The 17,832-nt window shown below is 40.5% G+C and overlaps 2 protein-coding genes across 6 annotated transcripts in view; both read right to left on the reverse strand.

Annotated features, from left to right (window-relative positions):
• Positions 1-17,832, reverse strand: part of PRRG1 (proline rich and Gla domain 1) — a 109,028-nt gene that overhangs the window by 6,554 nt on the left and 84,642 nt on the right. The window contains exon 4 of one of the 5 annotated variants that reach the window (XM_025371962.1): positions 6,606-8,044. The exons of the other annotated variants lie outside the window; for them this stretch is intronic. Within the exon in view, the coding sequence (XP_025227747.1) occupies positions 7,967-8,044 (78 nt within the window). The 3' untranslated portion in view covers positions 6,606-7,966. Of the gene's footprint in view, positions 1-6,605; positions 8,045-17,832 lie in introns of those variants that run through there. 5 annotated transcript variants of the gene reach the window in all.
• LOC112615372 (putative ferritin heavy polypeptide-like 19) lies at positions 6,606-7,160 on the reverse strand. Its single transcript, XM_025371966.1, has one exon. It carries the CDS (start codon positions 7,004-7,006, stop codon positions 6,755-6,757), a length of 252 nt encoding a protein of 83 aa, XP_025227751.1. The 5' UTR covers positions 7,007-7,160; the 3' UTR covers positions 6,606-6,754.

A 17,832-nucleotide genomic window follows, 5' to 3' on the forward strand; every position in this document is an offset into this window, starting at 1 on the left:
AAAAAAAAGAAAAAAGAAAAAAAAAGAAAAAAGTTAATTGTATAAAACTTCACTCATGTAAAAACAGCAAAAATGGGGCCGGGTGTGGTGGCTCATGCTTGTAATCTCAGCACTTTGGGAGGCTGAGGCAGGCGGATCAACTGAGGTCAAGAGTTCAAGACCAGCCTGACCAACATGGAGAAACCTGGTCTCTACTAAAAATACAAAATTAGCCAGGCACGGTGGCGCATGCCTGTAGTTGCAGCTACTCGGGAGGCTGAGGCAGGAGAACTGCTTGAAACTGGGAGGCAGAGGTTGCGGGTGAGCTGAGATTGCGTCATTGCATTCCAGCCTGGGCAACAAGAGCGAAACTCTGTCTCAACAAAACAAAAACAGCAAAAATGAAAACAAATCACTTGTAGTTCCATCATAAAGATGTAAGCAGTATTAACATTTAGGTTTACATCATTTAAAAAATTGCTTTACATCTCTTTCTCCTGTACACTTGCCAATCACAGTTGCACTCCTAAAAAACAACAGACTCTTTTACAAATTTGGAATCAAACTGCACCAAATAAAATAAAATAAACTTATCAAGTATCTGATCCATAGTAAATTTTCCTTTATCTGCAGGTGAGACTTTAACCTCTCTCTTCCTAGTCTCTCAGGTCACCACTTCCTTTTACTCTATTTCAATTTATCCAAAAATACCAATAAATATATGTGATTTAAATAATTATATGATGCTAATCTTAGAAAAATATAATAAAATATGGCTCTTTTATATTGTCCACATTACTTTGGAATACCCAAGGATTAATCTACATGAATCTTTTTTGCACGCTTGCTTGCATAATTCAATTTCTCTGTTTTTTGGCATTCTGGGAAATAAAAAAATTTTAGTCTAATTCTTTCCACTTTGGAAAAAACTTACAGAAAAATAATCGGGCATTTATTTTCAATGGATAAAAACAAAGCTTAGGCAAAAACTGAATGAGTAAACCAGATTTTAATTTTAAACTTACTTAATCCTTAGCACATAAAATACTGTAGGCTCTGTTATCATCCTCACTTTGCAGATGAGGAAATGGAGGCTCAGAGAGGTTACATAATGATAAAGTCAAGGTCATTTAACATCTAAACATTGGAGCTGGGATTTCAACCTAAGAGGTCTGCCACCAGAGCAAACCAATAAGCAATCTGCCTTGATGTATAAGTAATTTGGAATCAGTTTGGCTACTTTCCTAAAATTCAGTCTTCCATCATTTTCAATGTGTAGTCAAAAGCAAGCTGCCTCATTTTACAGATTAAATGCTTTCAACTAAGTTAACAATGATCTAAATAAAAACACAATGACAGATTTATTTGGAAAAGAGACTGATATGTCCTTGAGGCCAGAGGGTCAGAAGAAAATTCATGTGAAAACAGCTGTAATAATTATCATTCAAACAAATAATTTCAAAGTATGTTTCTGTAAGCTATTTATACAGTTCTTTTTCTTTTCAAATCAGCAGTAGATTTAGAATAAGCAAATGATTTCAAGACTTGGTAGAGCAGTGCTTTAGAAGGATTTAACATTAGTGGCAGGCAATAATGTGGCACAAACGTGTGTGCCTAAACAAGAATTACTATCATAATTGAATCATACTTTTATAGCAATCTTAAGCATGATGTAAAAGAGTGAATGAAGAAAAGAGTCATTATAGGGACTCTATAGTTTCAGCTCAGGAAAAAATTAAACAAGTGATAAACACAATCTGGAGCTGCCAGAGAGGTCCGACAACCGTTTCAGAGGGAAGAGTCGCAAGAGGTAGACGTTTCATCCTGTAAGCTGAGTGCTAGAACAAAATGCAGCAGGTGGAAGATTCTTACCAAGAATATTTGTTTTCCTTTTATAAAATGTGTGCTTTTTTGTTTTGAATGTTCTCATTGCCATTTACGAACAGAATTTGAGTGACTCAAGGCCTGACCTCAAGGCTTTCATAATTGGAAAGATAGTAGAGTGGGGCATGTTTTGCAATCTGATCAATCAGCTCAGAACCTACATAAAAAAGTTGGGAAGTGGATGATTTTCCCAGTGAGTTTGTATTGATGAGGAGGGCCTAGCAGCATTTATATACAGCTCTCCTACAGCTTCTCCCTATCCTTGAAAGAGAATGCCATTAAAGGGGAGGAAGGACCTTAGGAGACGAGGGACTAAAAACCAATCCCAACTCCAAAAGCTGCCTTGTTGAGAGTAGAAGGCAGAAATACACCCAACTTGGAAAATCCAAGCAAGTGTAGTCCAACGTTTTAAGATTCCTTACCAAAAGTGATACTCTAGGGAAAATGGCCGGACTTACAAGTCACTTAACATCTTTGGGTCAATTTCTTGGTCTCTAAGGTAGTTACATGTATATCTAAGCTATGAAAAAGTAGAAAAGGCAATTTTTAAATTGATACATAATGCGGAGGTGTGGTAGCACAAACCTGTACCCTCAGCTACTTCAGAGGCTGAGGTGTGAGGGTCCCTTGAACCCAGGAGTTAGAGACAAACCTGGAAAACATAGGGAGATTCCAGCTCTTTAAAAAGTATCTTAAAAGATATGTTTTGTATTCTTTTGTCAAAAAGTAAGGTATTATCTTGAAAACTGTCAGTAGAAGATGGACAAGTTACTGGGAAACAATATTATGCTGGACATAATAAGCATCAATTCAATTGACTACCAGTTGAAGATGATATGGCTGGGGGATGGAGAAGACCAAAGGTTGGTGGCATGCTGTTTCAATTAATTATGGGCACTATATTTTGCAAGGTGGCACACAGGTTACATAAAGAAAATTCTCATAATTTAGATGGAATTATTTGGAAATGGTTATGGTTTGGATTCAGGACACTTGAATGGAACTGAAGCAGAATAGGGTCTGGAGATAAGGAACTTTCACTTGAGCCTGTGACTGGTCACAGGCCAAGTCTTCATTTGCATAGGGTGTAACTCCACTTCAGCCTTCAATTGGTTGCAGGACAAGTCTTCATTTGCACAGGGTATAACTTCACTTCAGTCTCTGACTGGTCACAGGTCAGGTGTTCATTTACACAGGGTGTAACCAATAGGAAACCTCTAAAGGGTACTTAAAACCCAGAAGATTTTGCAACCGGTGCTCTTTAGCCACCTGTTTCTTCAACTCCTGCTCTGTGGAGCGTACTTTTGCTTCGATACATCTATGCTTTTGTTGCTTCATTCTTTTGTTGCTTTGTTTGTGTGTTTTGTCCAATCCTCTGCTCAACACATCAAGAACCTGGATGACACATCAAGACCCTACAATGGTAACGGAACCAAAGAAGTGGGGGGATTGGTACCTGTCCTGGTGTAATAAGCAAAAGGAGGAATCCCAAGTCCCAGAATATCACTAGTGACCAGTCTGTAAATTGACTGCTGAAAACTCATTCTTTTATGTCGTTAAGGAGAGAGACTAAGGTGCAGGATCCTGTGAATTATGTTACTATTTGGTATATATACATGCATGTGTACTTCTCCATAAAACAAAAGTTTGTAAGTGCTATGGTTTGGATGTGGTTTCTTCTTGCTAAAACTCATGTTGGTGTTGAACGTATCCAGGGATTTCGAAAGACATTATTGTTATGGCAAGCCAGACTTAAAAGTAATCGTCCTAGCTACTACATGTTTCCAAGATTTTTGCAACATATTGAAGAGAATATTATTAATGAAAACATTTTGAAAGAAATAAAATTAGAGATATTGTTGCATCTCACTTCTCTATCTCAAACTTGTAGCCATTTCTTTCCAGAAGAAAAATTTGAAACATTAAGGGAAAACAGTTGGGTAAAAGATGCATTTGCTTTTTGAAACCCTGAATCAATAATTGAGCTAAACTTGGTACCTGAAGAAGAGAATGAATTATTGCAGCTTAGTTCTTCATATACTTTGAAGAATGATTATGAGACCTTAAGTTTATCAGCATTTTTATGCTGGTTGAGATAGAATTGGTGGGGATTACCACAGAAAGCTATCACAACAAAACCTGTCTCCAGTCTTCAGCCTGTGTGTGGGACAGCAAAATCAGCCATGTACCCTCCTGAGTTCTGGTGGCACCTGACAACCAAACCAGGTTCTAAGGGTTTTCCCACCTCTGTATGCAGGGTGACATGATGGGTAGAAATGCAGCGCTAATGTATACAGTGAAGTCTTTCCCCCAAAGCATAAATAATACAAAGGATCTTAGAAGTGAGTGGAGGGTGATGATGGTGATTATGGTGGTAACTCACAGCTACCACATAATGTATTTATACCATGCCAGGCACTGCTGTAAGTGATTTACATACATTAACTTATTTAATCTCAGCAACCCAATGAGGTTGATGCTTTTGTTATCTCTATTTTATATATGAAGAAACTGAGGCACAAAAAATTTAATGACTTGAGCAAGTCAAGATGAATGGCTAAGCTGGGATTTGAACCCAGGCAATCTGAAGTTAAGAAACCACTATAGCAAACTGTCTCTCCAAAGTATGAAAGTAAGAGGAATTCTTTTAAAAATGTAAACAGTCATAAAGAGATGCTCACTTTGTTCTTCCTCATATCTAGGAGAGAAAATATATATATGATCTGAGACAAAGTCAGGGAGGGGAAAGATCCTCAAATCAGGCAGACAAAGAAATACAGTGAGAGGACCAAGTTAGACTTAGAATAGTAAAGGGGCAAAAATACCTTCTGGAAACTTCAATGACCATAATCCTCCTTTTTAAGAAAGTGTTAAAGTACAGTTATGAAATAAGGTAATTATTGCATCGCTAAACTTGTTCATATTTTACTACTCTTCAAACCAGTTAGCTTTAAAAAGACTCGAGCTACACATGTAACTTTGAATACTGCATACAAAACCTGTAATTTTTATCTTTTATATAATAATCTACATGTAGCACTGAAGGAACAAAATGTTTCGAGTAGTTTTTCAGAAACATGCATAATCTAAGGTTTACATACTAATTTCATCTGTTTAGGTAGAGAATAGGCCAAAAGATATGGCAGAGTTGTGAAAGAAGAGAGAGAAAAAAAACGTAGGCTTACATCACTAACATTTCTCTAAGGAATCTTTTTCTTACTGGGAGATAATTTCATTCTATCCATAGCCATAAGACAAGATAACAGAACTCTTCTCCACATCTAGAAAGGAGAAACCAGAGGTCACACTGACATCAGGACAAGCTGATTTGAAAATACACTGGGAGTGGACACTGGGGGCCATGGTCTGCAATAAGGTAATGGTCAGGTGGGACCAGAAACTCTCTGGGTGTTCAAACATCTCAACTATCCCCTAAATGTTAGCTGCCCTGAGCTTGGGGATGGATTTGTCACACTCTCTCTTACACTCTTTTTCTGGTGAGCTCATCTAATCACATGACTTCAATACCATCTATAATGTCTCCCTTATGTATATTTCCAAAGCTGACATTCATTTTTCCATCTACTTGATTGACGTTTCCATTTGGATATATAATAAGGAGCTAAGATTTCACATGACATGTATTCCCCAACCCTCTACCCTAGGTGTCCCCACTGCAAATGTCCTGAGGTTAATAATAGCACCATCAACCCAGGTGCTCAAGATCAAACACTAGAATTTATTGTTCTCATCTCCCAGTCCTCACCTTCTGTCCATGAGCAAAACTTGTCACCTTGTCCAAAATCCATCTGGAACTAGTGAATCTCTCTTCATTTCCTCAGCCTCTATCACAGTTCAAGCCACCCTAGGCTCTCACCTGGATCAGCTACAATGGCTCTACCTGTTCTGCACCTTCAACTCTCCCCAACCCCTCTACATTCTTCAAAGCAGCCAGTCACTGGCTTAACAGTTGGGGGTATCTAATCTACTTTCTATTCATATCACAAATTTGACCTCCAACTTTGACCTTATATTTTTCAGTCCTTCTACTGAGGTATATTTTTTCCGTATTAGTTTATTGGAAGAAATGACACAATTGAAAGAATAAAAACAGGAGTAGAGGATTTGTAAGGGCAATATGCAGGAAATCACCCCCATATCTGTGGGGAAGTCAACCTAAGGCTCAGTCCCATTATCACTGTCACTCTGGGTGAGCTTGCCAAAGAGGTACTCTGCCTTGCTGTCATCCAGAGCCCCCATCTCGCTGTCTAGAAACAAGAAAATTTATCATTTGCTTATTTTTTTAAAAAGTGCTCATGATGTTCATGAAAAGTTGAAGACCCCCTTTATTTTAATCCCTGCCCAATCCCACTCCCTTCACTTCTTCCCCAGAGGCAGCCACTAGGACGAATTCCATACCATGTTTTACACTGTACCATGCACATGTACCCACAGATACCATGGCCCAAGACTGCCCACCCCACCTGACCCCGCCCACCCCATCCATCTCACCTCACCCCACCCCATCCCACATGCCCTCAGAGTTTATAAGGGGAAGACTGATGTGTTTTCCAGAGGCCCATAGAATACTTTCCCCTCCACCCCCGCAGATCCTGAGCTGCATGCAGATGGGACAGGGCTGGGTGGAGAGACTGCTGGATACCCACTTTAAACCTGCATGGGGATGTGTCGATTCCTAAAAGGTGAGAGTGTTGCAGGCACGCATCAGCTGGACACCTTTATTGCTTTGAGAACAGATAATTTTATTGCCAATAATGATAACACTGAAAGGAGAAAAACTGAAGAGAACGTTCTGAAAGGGCAACATGCACACCCCGCCTGGTGGCCTGACCCAGAGAAAGCACACTGTGGCTGTGGGGCCCATTTTGGCTCAGGTGTCTTCCTCGCTGCCGCCCAGAGTGAGCTTGTGAAACAGGTACTCTGCCAGGCCTGCTTCTGGGGCCCACGTCTTGCACAGGTTGCTCAGGTAATCACCCAGCTCTCTGATGGCCTTGACCTGCTGGTTCAGGAAGTGGCTCTCCAGGAAGTCACACAGCTGGGGGTCACCTTTCCCCATGGTCAGCTGGTGCAGCTCCAGGAGGCTCTGGTTGACACTCTTCTCCAAGTGGAAGGCGCACTCCATGGCCTCGAGCCTGCTCTCCGTCTTGACGCTCTGACTTCCTGATGTAGTGAAAGCAGATGCAGCCAGCGTGCTGTTTCTGCAGCCTCATCAGCTCCTGGGCGTGCTCCCTCTTCTTGTGCAACTGGCGCAGGAAGTAGCGGCCAAAGTGCTCCAGGGCCGCGTCATCCCAGTCGAAGTAGAAGAAGGCCACGGACAGGTACACGTTGGAGGCATGGAATCCCAGGTTGATGTGGTTGTTGACAGCGGCCTCGCAGTTGGGGTGGTAGTTCTGATGCACCTGCAACATTGGGGTGGTGGCCATGGCAGGCACCTTGGGGCGTGGTGAGCAGGCAGGCGCGAGCTGTGGTGGTAGTGGTTGGCTGAAGGCCGATGGCTAATGGCGGAAAGGGCCAGAAGTGGGTATTTGGGTCCATTATTGGGGGAGGGGTGCATTCCTTTTCAGTGGAAGTGGGCAGGAAGGAGAATGAGCACTACGTTCCGTGTGCAACCCAGTGAACTCTGCACTGTCTAACCTGTGTCCAATTTTTAGCTTTGCAGTAACATTTCTAATGTCCAAGGACTTTCTGTTATCCCTTAATTGGTCCCCTCTGTAAGAGCTTCTTCTCATTTTATAAACCTATTGTTTTCTTAAATTCTGAGAATATCAATTTAATATTTTTGGTAACATTCTCTTCTGTTTCCCGTATTATAGCTCCTTCCAGATTTAGTTCTGTTTTGTCTAGAGTTTGCCTTGAGTTTAAATATTTTAAAATAGATGGCCAGGCATGGTATCTCACACCTATAAATTCCAGCACTTTGGGACGCCAAGGTAGGAGGATCACTTGAGTCCAGGAGTTCGAGACCAGCCTAGGCAACATGATGGGACCTTGTCTGCATACAGATTTTTTTTTTTTTTAATTAGCCAGGCATGGTGGCATGCACCTGTGGTCCCCAGCTACTTGGGAGGCTGAGATGGGAGGATCACTTGAGCACAGAAAGTTGAGGCTGCAATGAGCCATTTTCACAGCTGCACTCCAGCCTTGGCAACAGAACAAGACCCTGTCTCAATTTTAAAACAATAATAACAATAAAATAGAAAACAGCAAGTGGAATGCAACAGTTTTAACGAAAAACCAATATAAAACCTAGGTTAATAGGGAACTATAATTTTTATTAATTTATCCCATTTTTCTTAATACCCTCCTGTATCTTTATAATCTGTCTTTCAAAGTAATAAAAATGAATCTCTGTAGCATTGAAAATTTTCAGTAACTTTAGATAGAACTACTTCTTTATCATCTCCTCTACCTTGTCAAACATTACTCTAGACTTATAATGAAACCTCATCAGTTTCTTTAACATAAAGGTAGCTGCCTTGAACTTAATCTCAGTATCAAACCAAAAAAGTTCAAAATTGTCTGTTTAAAAGTTCAGATTGCCACTTCCCAGATAACAGGAAATCAGCCTCCTCTTATACTCCTCCCAAATTGGCCTAATTATATTGTAGGTTCCATTAGGTTTTCTTCTCTTCAAGATATTCTGTCTTAGGCTGCAAGTGTGTCAGCTACATGGTATGATGCTGATGAATATTGGCTTAAGAATCAAAAGCCCAAGTTCCAATTCCATTCAGAAGCTAGAAGTATCACTGGTCTTTTGGACACTTAAAATATTGGTCTAAAGATGGAAAGAATATCACCTGCTTTGTCCATCCCAAAGGACATTGTTCTGAAGAATTTTTAATTAGTAGAGGTCAGGCACGGTGGCTCCTGCCTGTAACCCCAGCACTTTGGGAGGTGGAGGCAGGCGGATCACTTGAGGTCAGGAGTTCGAGACCAGCCTGGCCAACATGGTGAAACCCCGATTCTACCAAGAATACAAAAATTAGCTGGGCATGGTGGCAGGCACCTGTAGTCCCAGCTACTCAGGAGGCTGAGGCAGGAGAATCATGTAAATCCAGGAGGCGAAGGCTGCAATAAGCCAACATTGCATCATTGCACTCCAGCCTGGGCGACAGAGTGAGTGAGACTCCCTCTCAAAAAAAAAAAAAAAAAGAAAAAAAAAGAAAAAAGAAAAAGAATTTTTAAAGCAGTAGAAATTAAAACAAAGGCTAAGGCTAAGAATAGGTACCAGATACCACTTTTTCTGTTTCTATCATATCTAAGCTTGAATAAGTACCATGTCATGTGTCTTTACTACTGGCCCAGTAAGGACGGGCACAAGAAGCCTGAAGGTAAATTGTTTCATTGTAAAGCCCCTGTCATAACTATCATTAATTAAATTGAGAGGGCACTGTGTTCAATTGCGGGCGGGCAGGGGGAGGGAATGAGGAAGATAGAAACAGAAGGCCTAGGACCTGGCTCCTATCTTGGGCTTTATCAGTATCTTGTAATGAGAAAATGGGCAAATCAACATTTCTGGGGCTATTTCCTCATTTGTGAAATGAAGAGTTTGACCTATTGGGTTTTTGTGGACCCCATGAAAAGATAATTAGAACCAATTCCATAAGTCATTCTTCAACAATGGGATGGAATGAAAAGGCAGCTTTTAGCCTATTCGTGATGATCAGTGATTGGTATCAAATATTAGCTTTTGGAATTGGATACTATCTTAATATTTAAATAATGCCATTTTAAGTTATAGCATTAGTGTGACCCTCTAAAATATACAGTTCAAGGAAAACCAGAGCCTTCTTTGGAACTACTGGTTGTTGTAGTTCACTAGGAGATAGATTTCCTGTTTCAGTTTGACAGTACCCAAGACTTGGGCTAACAACATAGGGCTATGACAAAGTTACAAATTATTTTGCAATTCCTTTTATTGTACTTTGGAAATGGCTAAACTGAATCTTATTTCTATAGTTACTGATAGACCAACCATGAGAGTCATGATCAAATATTCTGCCCTAGGGGGAACTGTACCCTAACATTGGAAGAAAGAACTAGTGAAACCCCGTTATTAAGGAAATGAGCAGATACCCACTATAACAATAATTGAATTACAGTAGTCACCCCATCCAGATCAAAACCTCTGAGAAGTGAGTAGCAGTGATGACTGGTTGCTGTACTTTATCAAATATAACATAGCACCAATTAAAGAGTATACCATTTTTATGTATTAAAAAAGAGAAAAGGGCTGGGCATGGTGGCTCACGCCTGTAATCCCAGCACTTTGGGAGGCCGAGGTGGGTGGATCACCTGAGGTCAGGAGTTCAAGAGCAGCCTGGCCAACATGGTGAAACCTCGTCTCTACTAAAAATACAAAAATTAGCTGGTCATAGTGGCGGGCACTTTCAATCCCAGCTACTCGGGAGGCTGAGGCAGGACAATCACTTGAACCTGGGAGGCAGAGGTTGCAGTGAGCCGAGATCATGCCATTGCACTCCAGCTTGGGCAATAAGAGCGAAACCCCATCTCAAAAAGAAAAAAAGGGAAAAAAAAAAAAAAAAAAAGGAAAAAATACTGCTTTCAATGAATCCATACCATGTCATAGTATGTAAACTGCACCTCAATTTCAGAGAAGTTAAAATGTGAATAAATTATTGAAGAATCAATGAAATACGATGTTTAATTGGTTTGGTCATCTACTTGCCTGGATACATTTATCAAAGTAGCTATATTTTTTCACTATCCATAATTATTTATACTTTTTAGTAATTTTTTTTTTTTTTTTTTGAGATGGAGTCTTGCTCTGTCACCCAGGCTGGAGTACAGTGGTATGATCTCAGCTCACTGCAGCCTCCACTTCCTGGGTTCAAGTGATTCTCCTGCTTCCCCCTCTTGAGTAGCTGGGACTACATGCACACGCCACCATGCCTGGCTAATTTGTTTTTGCATTTTTAGTAGAGATGGGGTTTTACCATGATGGCCAGGCTGGTCTCAAACTCCTGACCTCATGTGATCTGCCCACCTCGGCCTCCCATAGAAACCAACAAAAAAGAAAAAAAAAAAAAAGTATTGGCCGGGCGCGGTGGCTCAAGCCTGTAATCCCAGCACTTTGGGAGGCCGAGACGGGCGGATCACGAGGTCAGGAGATCGAGACCATCCTGGCTAACACAGTGAAACCCCATCTCTACTAAAAATACAAAAAACTAGCCGGGCGAGGTGGCAGGCGCCTGTAGTCCCAGCTACTCCGGAGGCTGAGGCAGCAGAACGGCGTAAACCCGGGAGGCGGAGCTTGCAGTGAGCTGAGATCCGGCCACTGCACCCCAGCCTGGGCGACAGAGCAAGACTCTGTCTCCAAAAAAAAAAAAAAAAAGGTATTTTCTGCTGGCTATCATATCATTTCACAACACCTCTGTCTCATCATTGATTGAGTAGTTTTTGCTTCTTCTTGTCCTTTTTTGGAGGGAGAGGTTTACTGTATTAGGCTAAAGAATATAATTCCTTAGGTAACAGCTGGCCCCTTATTCTCTGAATTCATAGCTAACTTCTTCCCAGCATGCTATGGGAGACATGTGACATCATCTTTCAGATGGAAAAATGGATGCCCTAGACATTTACCAAGCCAAGTTGCTGCCCTAGGGTTCTACTCAAATCCCGATTTGAATGTGAGTGTTTTATTGTCATCAATTCCACTGACTGGTTGCAGCTCTGTAACGGATACATGAGCCATTTCCTAACCATGACAGTATTGCTTATTAAGCAGTGAAGGATCCCAAAGCAGCAGCATGATAGGTGACAGGGCCACAAGTTAAATTAAATCCATGGTGCAAACGATTCTACAAGTGACAACAAATAGATCTGTCAGCCTCACTGGTACCCAGTCTCTGAGGATAGTTTTGAAAAAGGTTGGCACTGGTACTGGGAGAGGAAACTTGCTGAGGTAACTTTAGGTCAAGGTTAACATACTGCTGGCATGGGGAGGAGAGCACCCCTCGCCCCAATTGAAGAAGTCGACAACTTTATTAATATCATACAGGCTGAAACTCTCCTAATTCAGTTACTACCATAACCTGACATGAATAACTGACACTACACATAATTTATAATCTACAAATGGGCCCAACTGCTAGAGACTGAAGTTCACTACTAACTTAAAAACAATATCAGCAATATAACCAATAAAAACTTACTTTAAATGAAGCATATAAGGGACAACATGTTATGGACCTGCAACAGCCAGACCTTCCTCATCTTTACAGAAGGTAGCTCAGAATACCAGTTGCACAAAATGACATATTTTGGCCCTATTTAACTTATTTTCAAGTGGTTCCAAAAGAAGTAGTGAGGAAGCCTTTGGGAGCCCCAGGAAACCACCCCATGTGCCTAAAGGGAAACTTCATATTTGGTTCCCCAAGGAGGGTCTGGGATGCGTCTAGGGAAGGCAGGAGAAGGTCTCAATGGAAATGAATAAGGTATGGCTAGAAGAAGGCCACAGCAACGCCCCATGTTTGCCTCCTGTATTTCTGTGCCCAGACTGGACTTCCACCTCCCTTCTTTCCTGAATTCCCTCATCCCTCACAACTCTTTAGACACTAGGAGTGGGGACTATATTCTGAATCTGGCTCTAGTGCCATCAGCAGATCATGAGACGCTAAGTGAAATGAGAGTTTCCCCAACAGTGCCAAAGAATAGGACTTTCTGCCTGCAAGTGCCATGAGTAATCTCCAGGACCTAGTGATCAATTTTTAGATACCTCAGACACAGTATTTCTTGTAATCACTAATCCCAACTCACAGGTGTCTACATGCCACCTCCTGCCATGGGCTCTGAATTCAACAATCTCCAATGTAGTTTTTGTAACATATCCTAGTATGAAAGGGGACTGCATGTCTCTTTCTTCCCCAGTAATTTATACATAAACAAATTTAAATGGTGACACTTTGGAATGAGAGATATTATCTAAAAAGGAATTGCTGAACTCAGATCTCAGATCCTTGAATATTAATAACTAAGTTTCTAAAATATAGCTGCAACTTGGGGGTAGAATGGCACATGGAGTGCACAAGAATGGGATAAAGACTTGGGATGATGCACCCAGACACAACAGTCATCCATATCCCTAGAAATACCACCCACTACAGAGCTCTGAGTATTCTAAGTGGTTTTAGCGAAACTGCTTTCTTTAGAATCTAACAAAGTGTTACGAAATAAGGTAAGTTCCCTGGCCCCAAGGAGACTTGTCACCCCTGGACTGTGCATTTTAAAAATGAACTTTCTTATTTTGAAATAATTTTAAATTTACAGAAAAATTGCAAAGATAATACATAACATTCTCCTGTACTCCTCACCCAGTTTCCCTTAATGTGAGCTTCTGACATTAGGATGGTAAATTTGTTATAATTAATTGGCTAATTAATCCTAGTCCATTACTATTAACTAAACATAACACTTTATTTAGATTATATTAGTTTTCCCATTAATGCCCTTTTTTTCCAGAATCTAATTGACATTTCATTTAATCATGTCGCTTTAGTTTCCTCTGGTCTGTGCCAGTTTCCTAGTGTTTTCTAATTTTTTTTTCATGACCCTGACTCTTTTGATAGTAGTCAGACATTTTGGAGAATGTCTTTCGGTTTAGATTTCTCTGTAAGTTTCTCATGATTAGACTGGGGTTATGAGTTTGCAGGGATGGAAATAAATGAAGTGTCTTCTCAGTATACCATATGTGTGACTTAGTAACTTTGATCACCAGGTCAAAGTAGTTTGACAGGTTTCTCCATTGTAAAGTTACCCCACCTCCCCCTACCCGCTGATCCTTCCCATACTTTGTTCTTTGAAAGCTAGTCTTTAAGTTCAAGTCACACTCAAGGGAAGAAGGAAATTAAGCTCTACCTTCTGGGGTGGAGTATTTACATACATAATTTGGAATTCTATAGTGTGGATTTTTCTCTTTTCACCTTTTCATTCATTCATGCATTTATATCATTATACAATTGTGTGTATTTATTTTGTGTTTTGGGCTATAATCCAATACTACATTATTTATTTTGTGGCTAAAATTGTTCAGCTTTGGCCGGGCGCGGTGGCTCAAGCCTGTAATCCCAGCACTTTGGGAGGCCGAGACGGGTGGATCACGAGGTCAGGAGATCGAGACCATCCTGGCTAACACGGTGAAACCCCATCTCTACTAAAAAATACAAAAAACTAGCCGGGCGATGTGGCAGACGCCTGTAGTCCCAGCTACTCGGGAGGCTGAGGCAGGAGAATGGCGTGAACCCGGGAGGCGGAGCTTGCAGTGAGCTGAGATCCGGCCACTGTACTCCAGCCTGGGCGACAGAGCGAGACTCCGTCTCAAAAAAAAAAAAAAAAAAAAATTGTTCAGCTTTGGCCACTGAGAGCTTCTTTAGGTTACCTCCTGTGTCCCTTTAACATGTTCCCATTCTTCGGATTATAGCACTTCCTTACTTTCTCGTACCACAATGTTCTCCAGTTCATCTTGTATTCTCCACGCTCCAGCCCAATAATTAGCCATGTCCCTAAAACGTCCTGTTTTATTTCACTGTAGAATGGAATTAGAAACCCAGATCTGGGCACTAGGTGGGACTATGCAGGTTTGCTAAGCACCCAGACTGTTCCTATGCACGCTAAAGTTTGAAGCCAACCACTGTGGAAAGTCAAGCAAAATAAACTAGAAATTATATATGATTAAAAGTTCTATAATCATTGTTTTAAAGAATTACCACTATTTTCTCAATGTTAGTGCAAGATTAACAGTTCCAAAATGTAGAGAACCCTCACAGTCTCATAGAGAGAAGACAGAAAAAGTGACCGTGGTGAAATAATGATTCCTAAATAAAGTGGCAAGAATTCAGCACCTAAAAACTAGAATAAATTATATGTATTGAAAGTTTTCTCTGTTCCAAGCACTATACTAAGTGCACAGTCTCAAACCTAATGCTGTAGGTATAATATCCTCCTTTTAAAAGACACAAAAATTAAGGCCTAAAAGATGAAATGTTTGCAAAACGCAATACAGTCAGTAGGTGACAGAGCTCAGACACCAAATCAAGGTCCATCTGATTCTCAAAGCAGAGGATTTTGGCATGACAATTCAGCTTTATTGAGGTATAACTGACAAATAAAAATTGTGTATATTTAAGGTTTACAGCATGCTCATATAAGCCTTTGTGCATATGTCTGCTGTTTCTACCAGAGCGCAAATGCCATGAGGGAGGAACAGCCTATACATTGTCATATATACTGTGTCTGTTACATAGCAGGCATTCAGCAGATAATGTCTGAATAAATCTGACCCACTTCCTACATGATGAAAATGGGGACCATGAAATACAATATGTTTTCTCCCATTGTATAATTAGACTTGTATTCCAAATTAGGTAAATAACTCCAACAATAAACATTCTATTGAAAGCGGACTTCTAAATTCACATACTTCATGCTTGGAAATGATGAAAACATGTATGAGTAAAAGTGTTCTGAGAGATAAATTTTAGTAAACAAAAAGATAGTAAAGATAGTCTAAAAGTATAAAGCAAATCTCAAATCCAATCATTTTCTTCACTGCCAAGATTAAGATGAAACTGTGCTGGCAAGGCTAGATCCTGATTAGCAGATAACAAACATTATTCTGAAATAGTTGTTCTGAAACAGATCCAAAAATGAGAATGCCACTTCAATTACATTTGCTAGATCAAAGGCTAGCACACCTTATCCTAAATGGGATTGTTTTAATGGCATGAACAAACTCAGATGACAAACTTTAAAGCACAAGGAAGGAAATATAACAACAACATAATAAAAACCATTTTAAAGACTATTATCTATCAGCCAACTTGGGAACAAGTTTTAAATCGGTTCTTCCCATAAATTAAATTTACTTTGTAATTTGCCAATCCATTCCTTCATTCATCCATCAAATATTTATTTGGCCTCTATTATGTACCAGCACTGCTTTATATGGTAGGGACCATAGCTATGAACAAAACAGATGAGAAATGTTGCTCTCATGGAGCTAACGGTCCTGGCAGGGAGGGAGGAGTAACAATTAAAAAAATAAATAAATAAATAAATAAATAGATGTCAAATGATGTCAGTGCTTGAAAGAAAAAAGTCACAGAAGGGACAAGAGGTTGCAATTTAAGGTAGGATACTTTCTCACTGAGAAAGTGAACTTGAGTGAAGACTTGAGAGTGGTGAAGGAACTCAGACATATCCATCTAGCATAGGAGAGAGCAAGTGCCAAAGTCATGAGGCAGGACATGTGCTGTCTGTGTATGTGAGGAGGCACAAGAAAGCCACAGCAAAGGGGTGGAGTGTCATAGGAGATGTGGTAAAGAAATAACTAATTATGGAGTGAAGGTGTGGGATGAAGATAGATGAGGACTGATTGTGTAGTACCTGGTGGGTGATTCTGAGCACTTTGGCCTTTACTGAGGGAGATGGGAAGCCCTTGCAAGTAAGAGACTTTAAAGGATCACTCTAACCTGCTGTTTTGAGAATCAACTATGGGGCAGGGGCCAAAAAATCATACAGATGACAGGGTGGTGGTGGCTTGGATGTAAAGTGGTAACAAGTAGAAAGGTGGCTAGATTCTGAGTATATTTTCATATCAGAACCAACTATTGCAGATGGGGTGTGAGATATGAAAAAAAGAGGAGTCAGAGACGGCAAAAGGCTTTGGAGATCAGCAAACATGGTGGATGGACTTACTACTTATTGAGATCAGAGAGGCTGTAGTAAGTGTCGATATTTGGGGGAAGGGGTGCAAATTTGTCTGTTTAGTTTGAGAACCATATTTGATTCTAAGATAACATGTTGAGTAGGCAGTTAGCCATACAAGTCTGTAGTTCAGTGTAGCCCTCCAGGAACTACAAATATAAATTTGGAAGTTACCAGCATTTGAAGTATGAGAAGAGGAAAGTTCACTAGGGGAGCAATTGTAGGCAGAGCAGAGTTTCAAGAAATGAAGTGGTTGTTGGATGGGGATGTCTTAAGAGAGGGTTTTTTTTTTTTTTCCTTTCTAAGGGCATGTAGGCTAATGAGATGAGAATGATTCCATAGGAAGGAAAAGGTGATGCTGGAAGTACAGAAAATTTCTCAAGCAATTCTCTCACAGTTGAAGGAATTTCTTCTACTTGCTTCAAAGATTGCTGACATGCAGCGTCCTGTCTGTGGGTGGGAAATGATATATAGAAGCACTGAGATGGATAAAAGGCCAGAGAGGTAGGCATTAAAAACATTGTTCACCATGATGGCCAGGTATGGTGGCTCACGTCTATAATCCTAGCACTTTGGGAGGCTGAGGTGGGCGGACTGCCTGAGCTCAGGATTCCGAGACCAGCCTGGGCAACATGGTGAGATTCCATCTCTACTAAATATGTGTGTGTGTGTGTGTGTGTGTGTGTGTGTGTATGCTGGACATGGTGGCAAGCACCTGTAGTTCCAGCTACTTAGGAGGCTGAGGCACAAGAATCACTTCAACCTGGGAGGCAAAGGTTGCCATGAGCCGAGATTGCGCCACTTCACTCCAGCCTGGGCGACAGAGCGAGAATCTGTCTCCAAAAACAACAACAACAAAAAAACATTGTTCACCCTGAGAATCAATGATAAAACTTAAGCAATACGAGAGTAGTAGAATATACAATGAATATATAAAACTCAAATAGCCTAGAAACTATATATCTGAAAACAGATCCAAACCTAGGATAATAAAGAACTCTCAAAGCTCAATAGTAAAATAAAATAAAACATCCCATCAGAAAGTAAGCCAATGACATGAAGAGAGATTTCACCAAAGAACATACATAAATAGAAAATAGGCACATAAAAAGATGTTCAATATCATGAGCCATTAAGGAAATGCAAATTAAAATCACAAGACGTTATCGCTACACACCTAGCAGAATGGCTAAAATAAAACATAGTAAAAACACCAAGTGCTCATGA

This window comes from Theropithecus gelada, chromosome X (assembly GCF_003255815.1).
Source record: "Theropithecus gelada isolate Dixy chromosome X, Tgel_1.0, whole genome shotgun sequence".
Classification (NCBI taxonomy): Eukaryota; Metazoa; Chordata; class Mammalia; order Primates; family Cercopithecidae; genus Theropithecus; species Theropithecus gelada.

Excerpts from the sequence above, each read along its gene's own strand:
- LOC112615372 (XM_025371966.1), bottom strand. The coding sequence starts at position 7,006 with ATGGAGTGCGCCTTCCACTTGGAGAAGAGTGTCAACCAGAGCCTCCTG.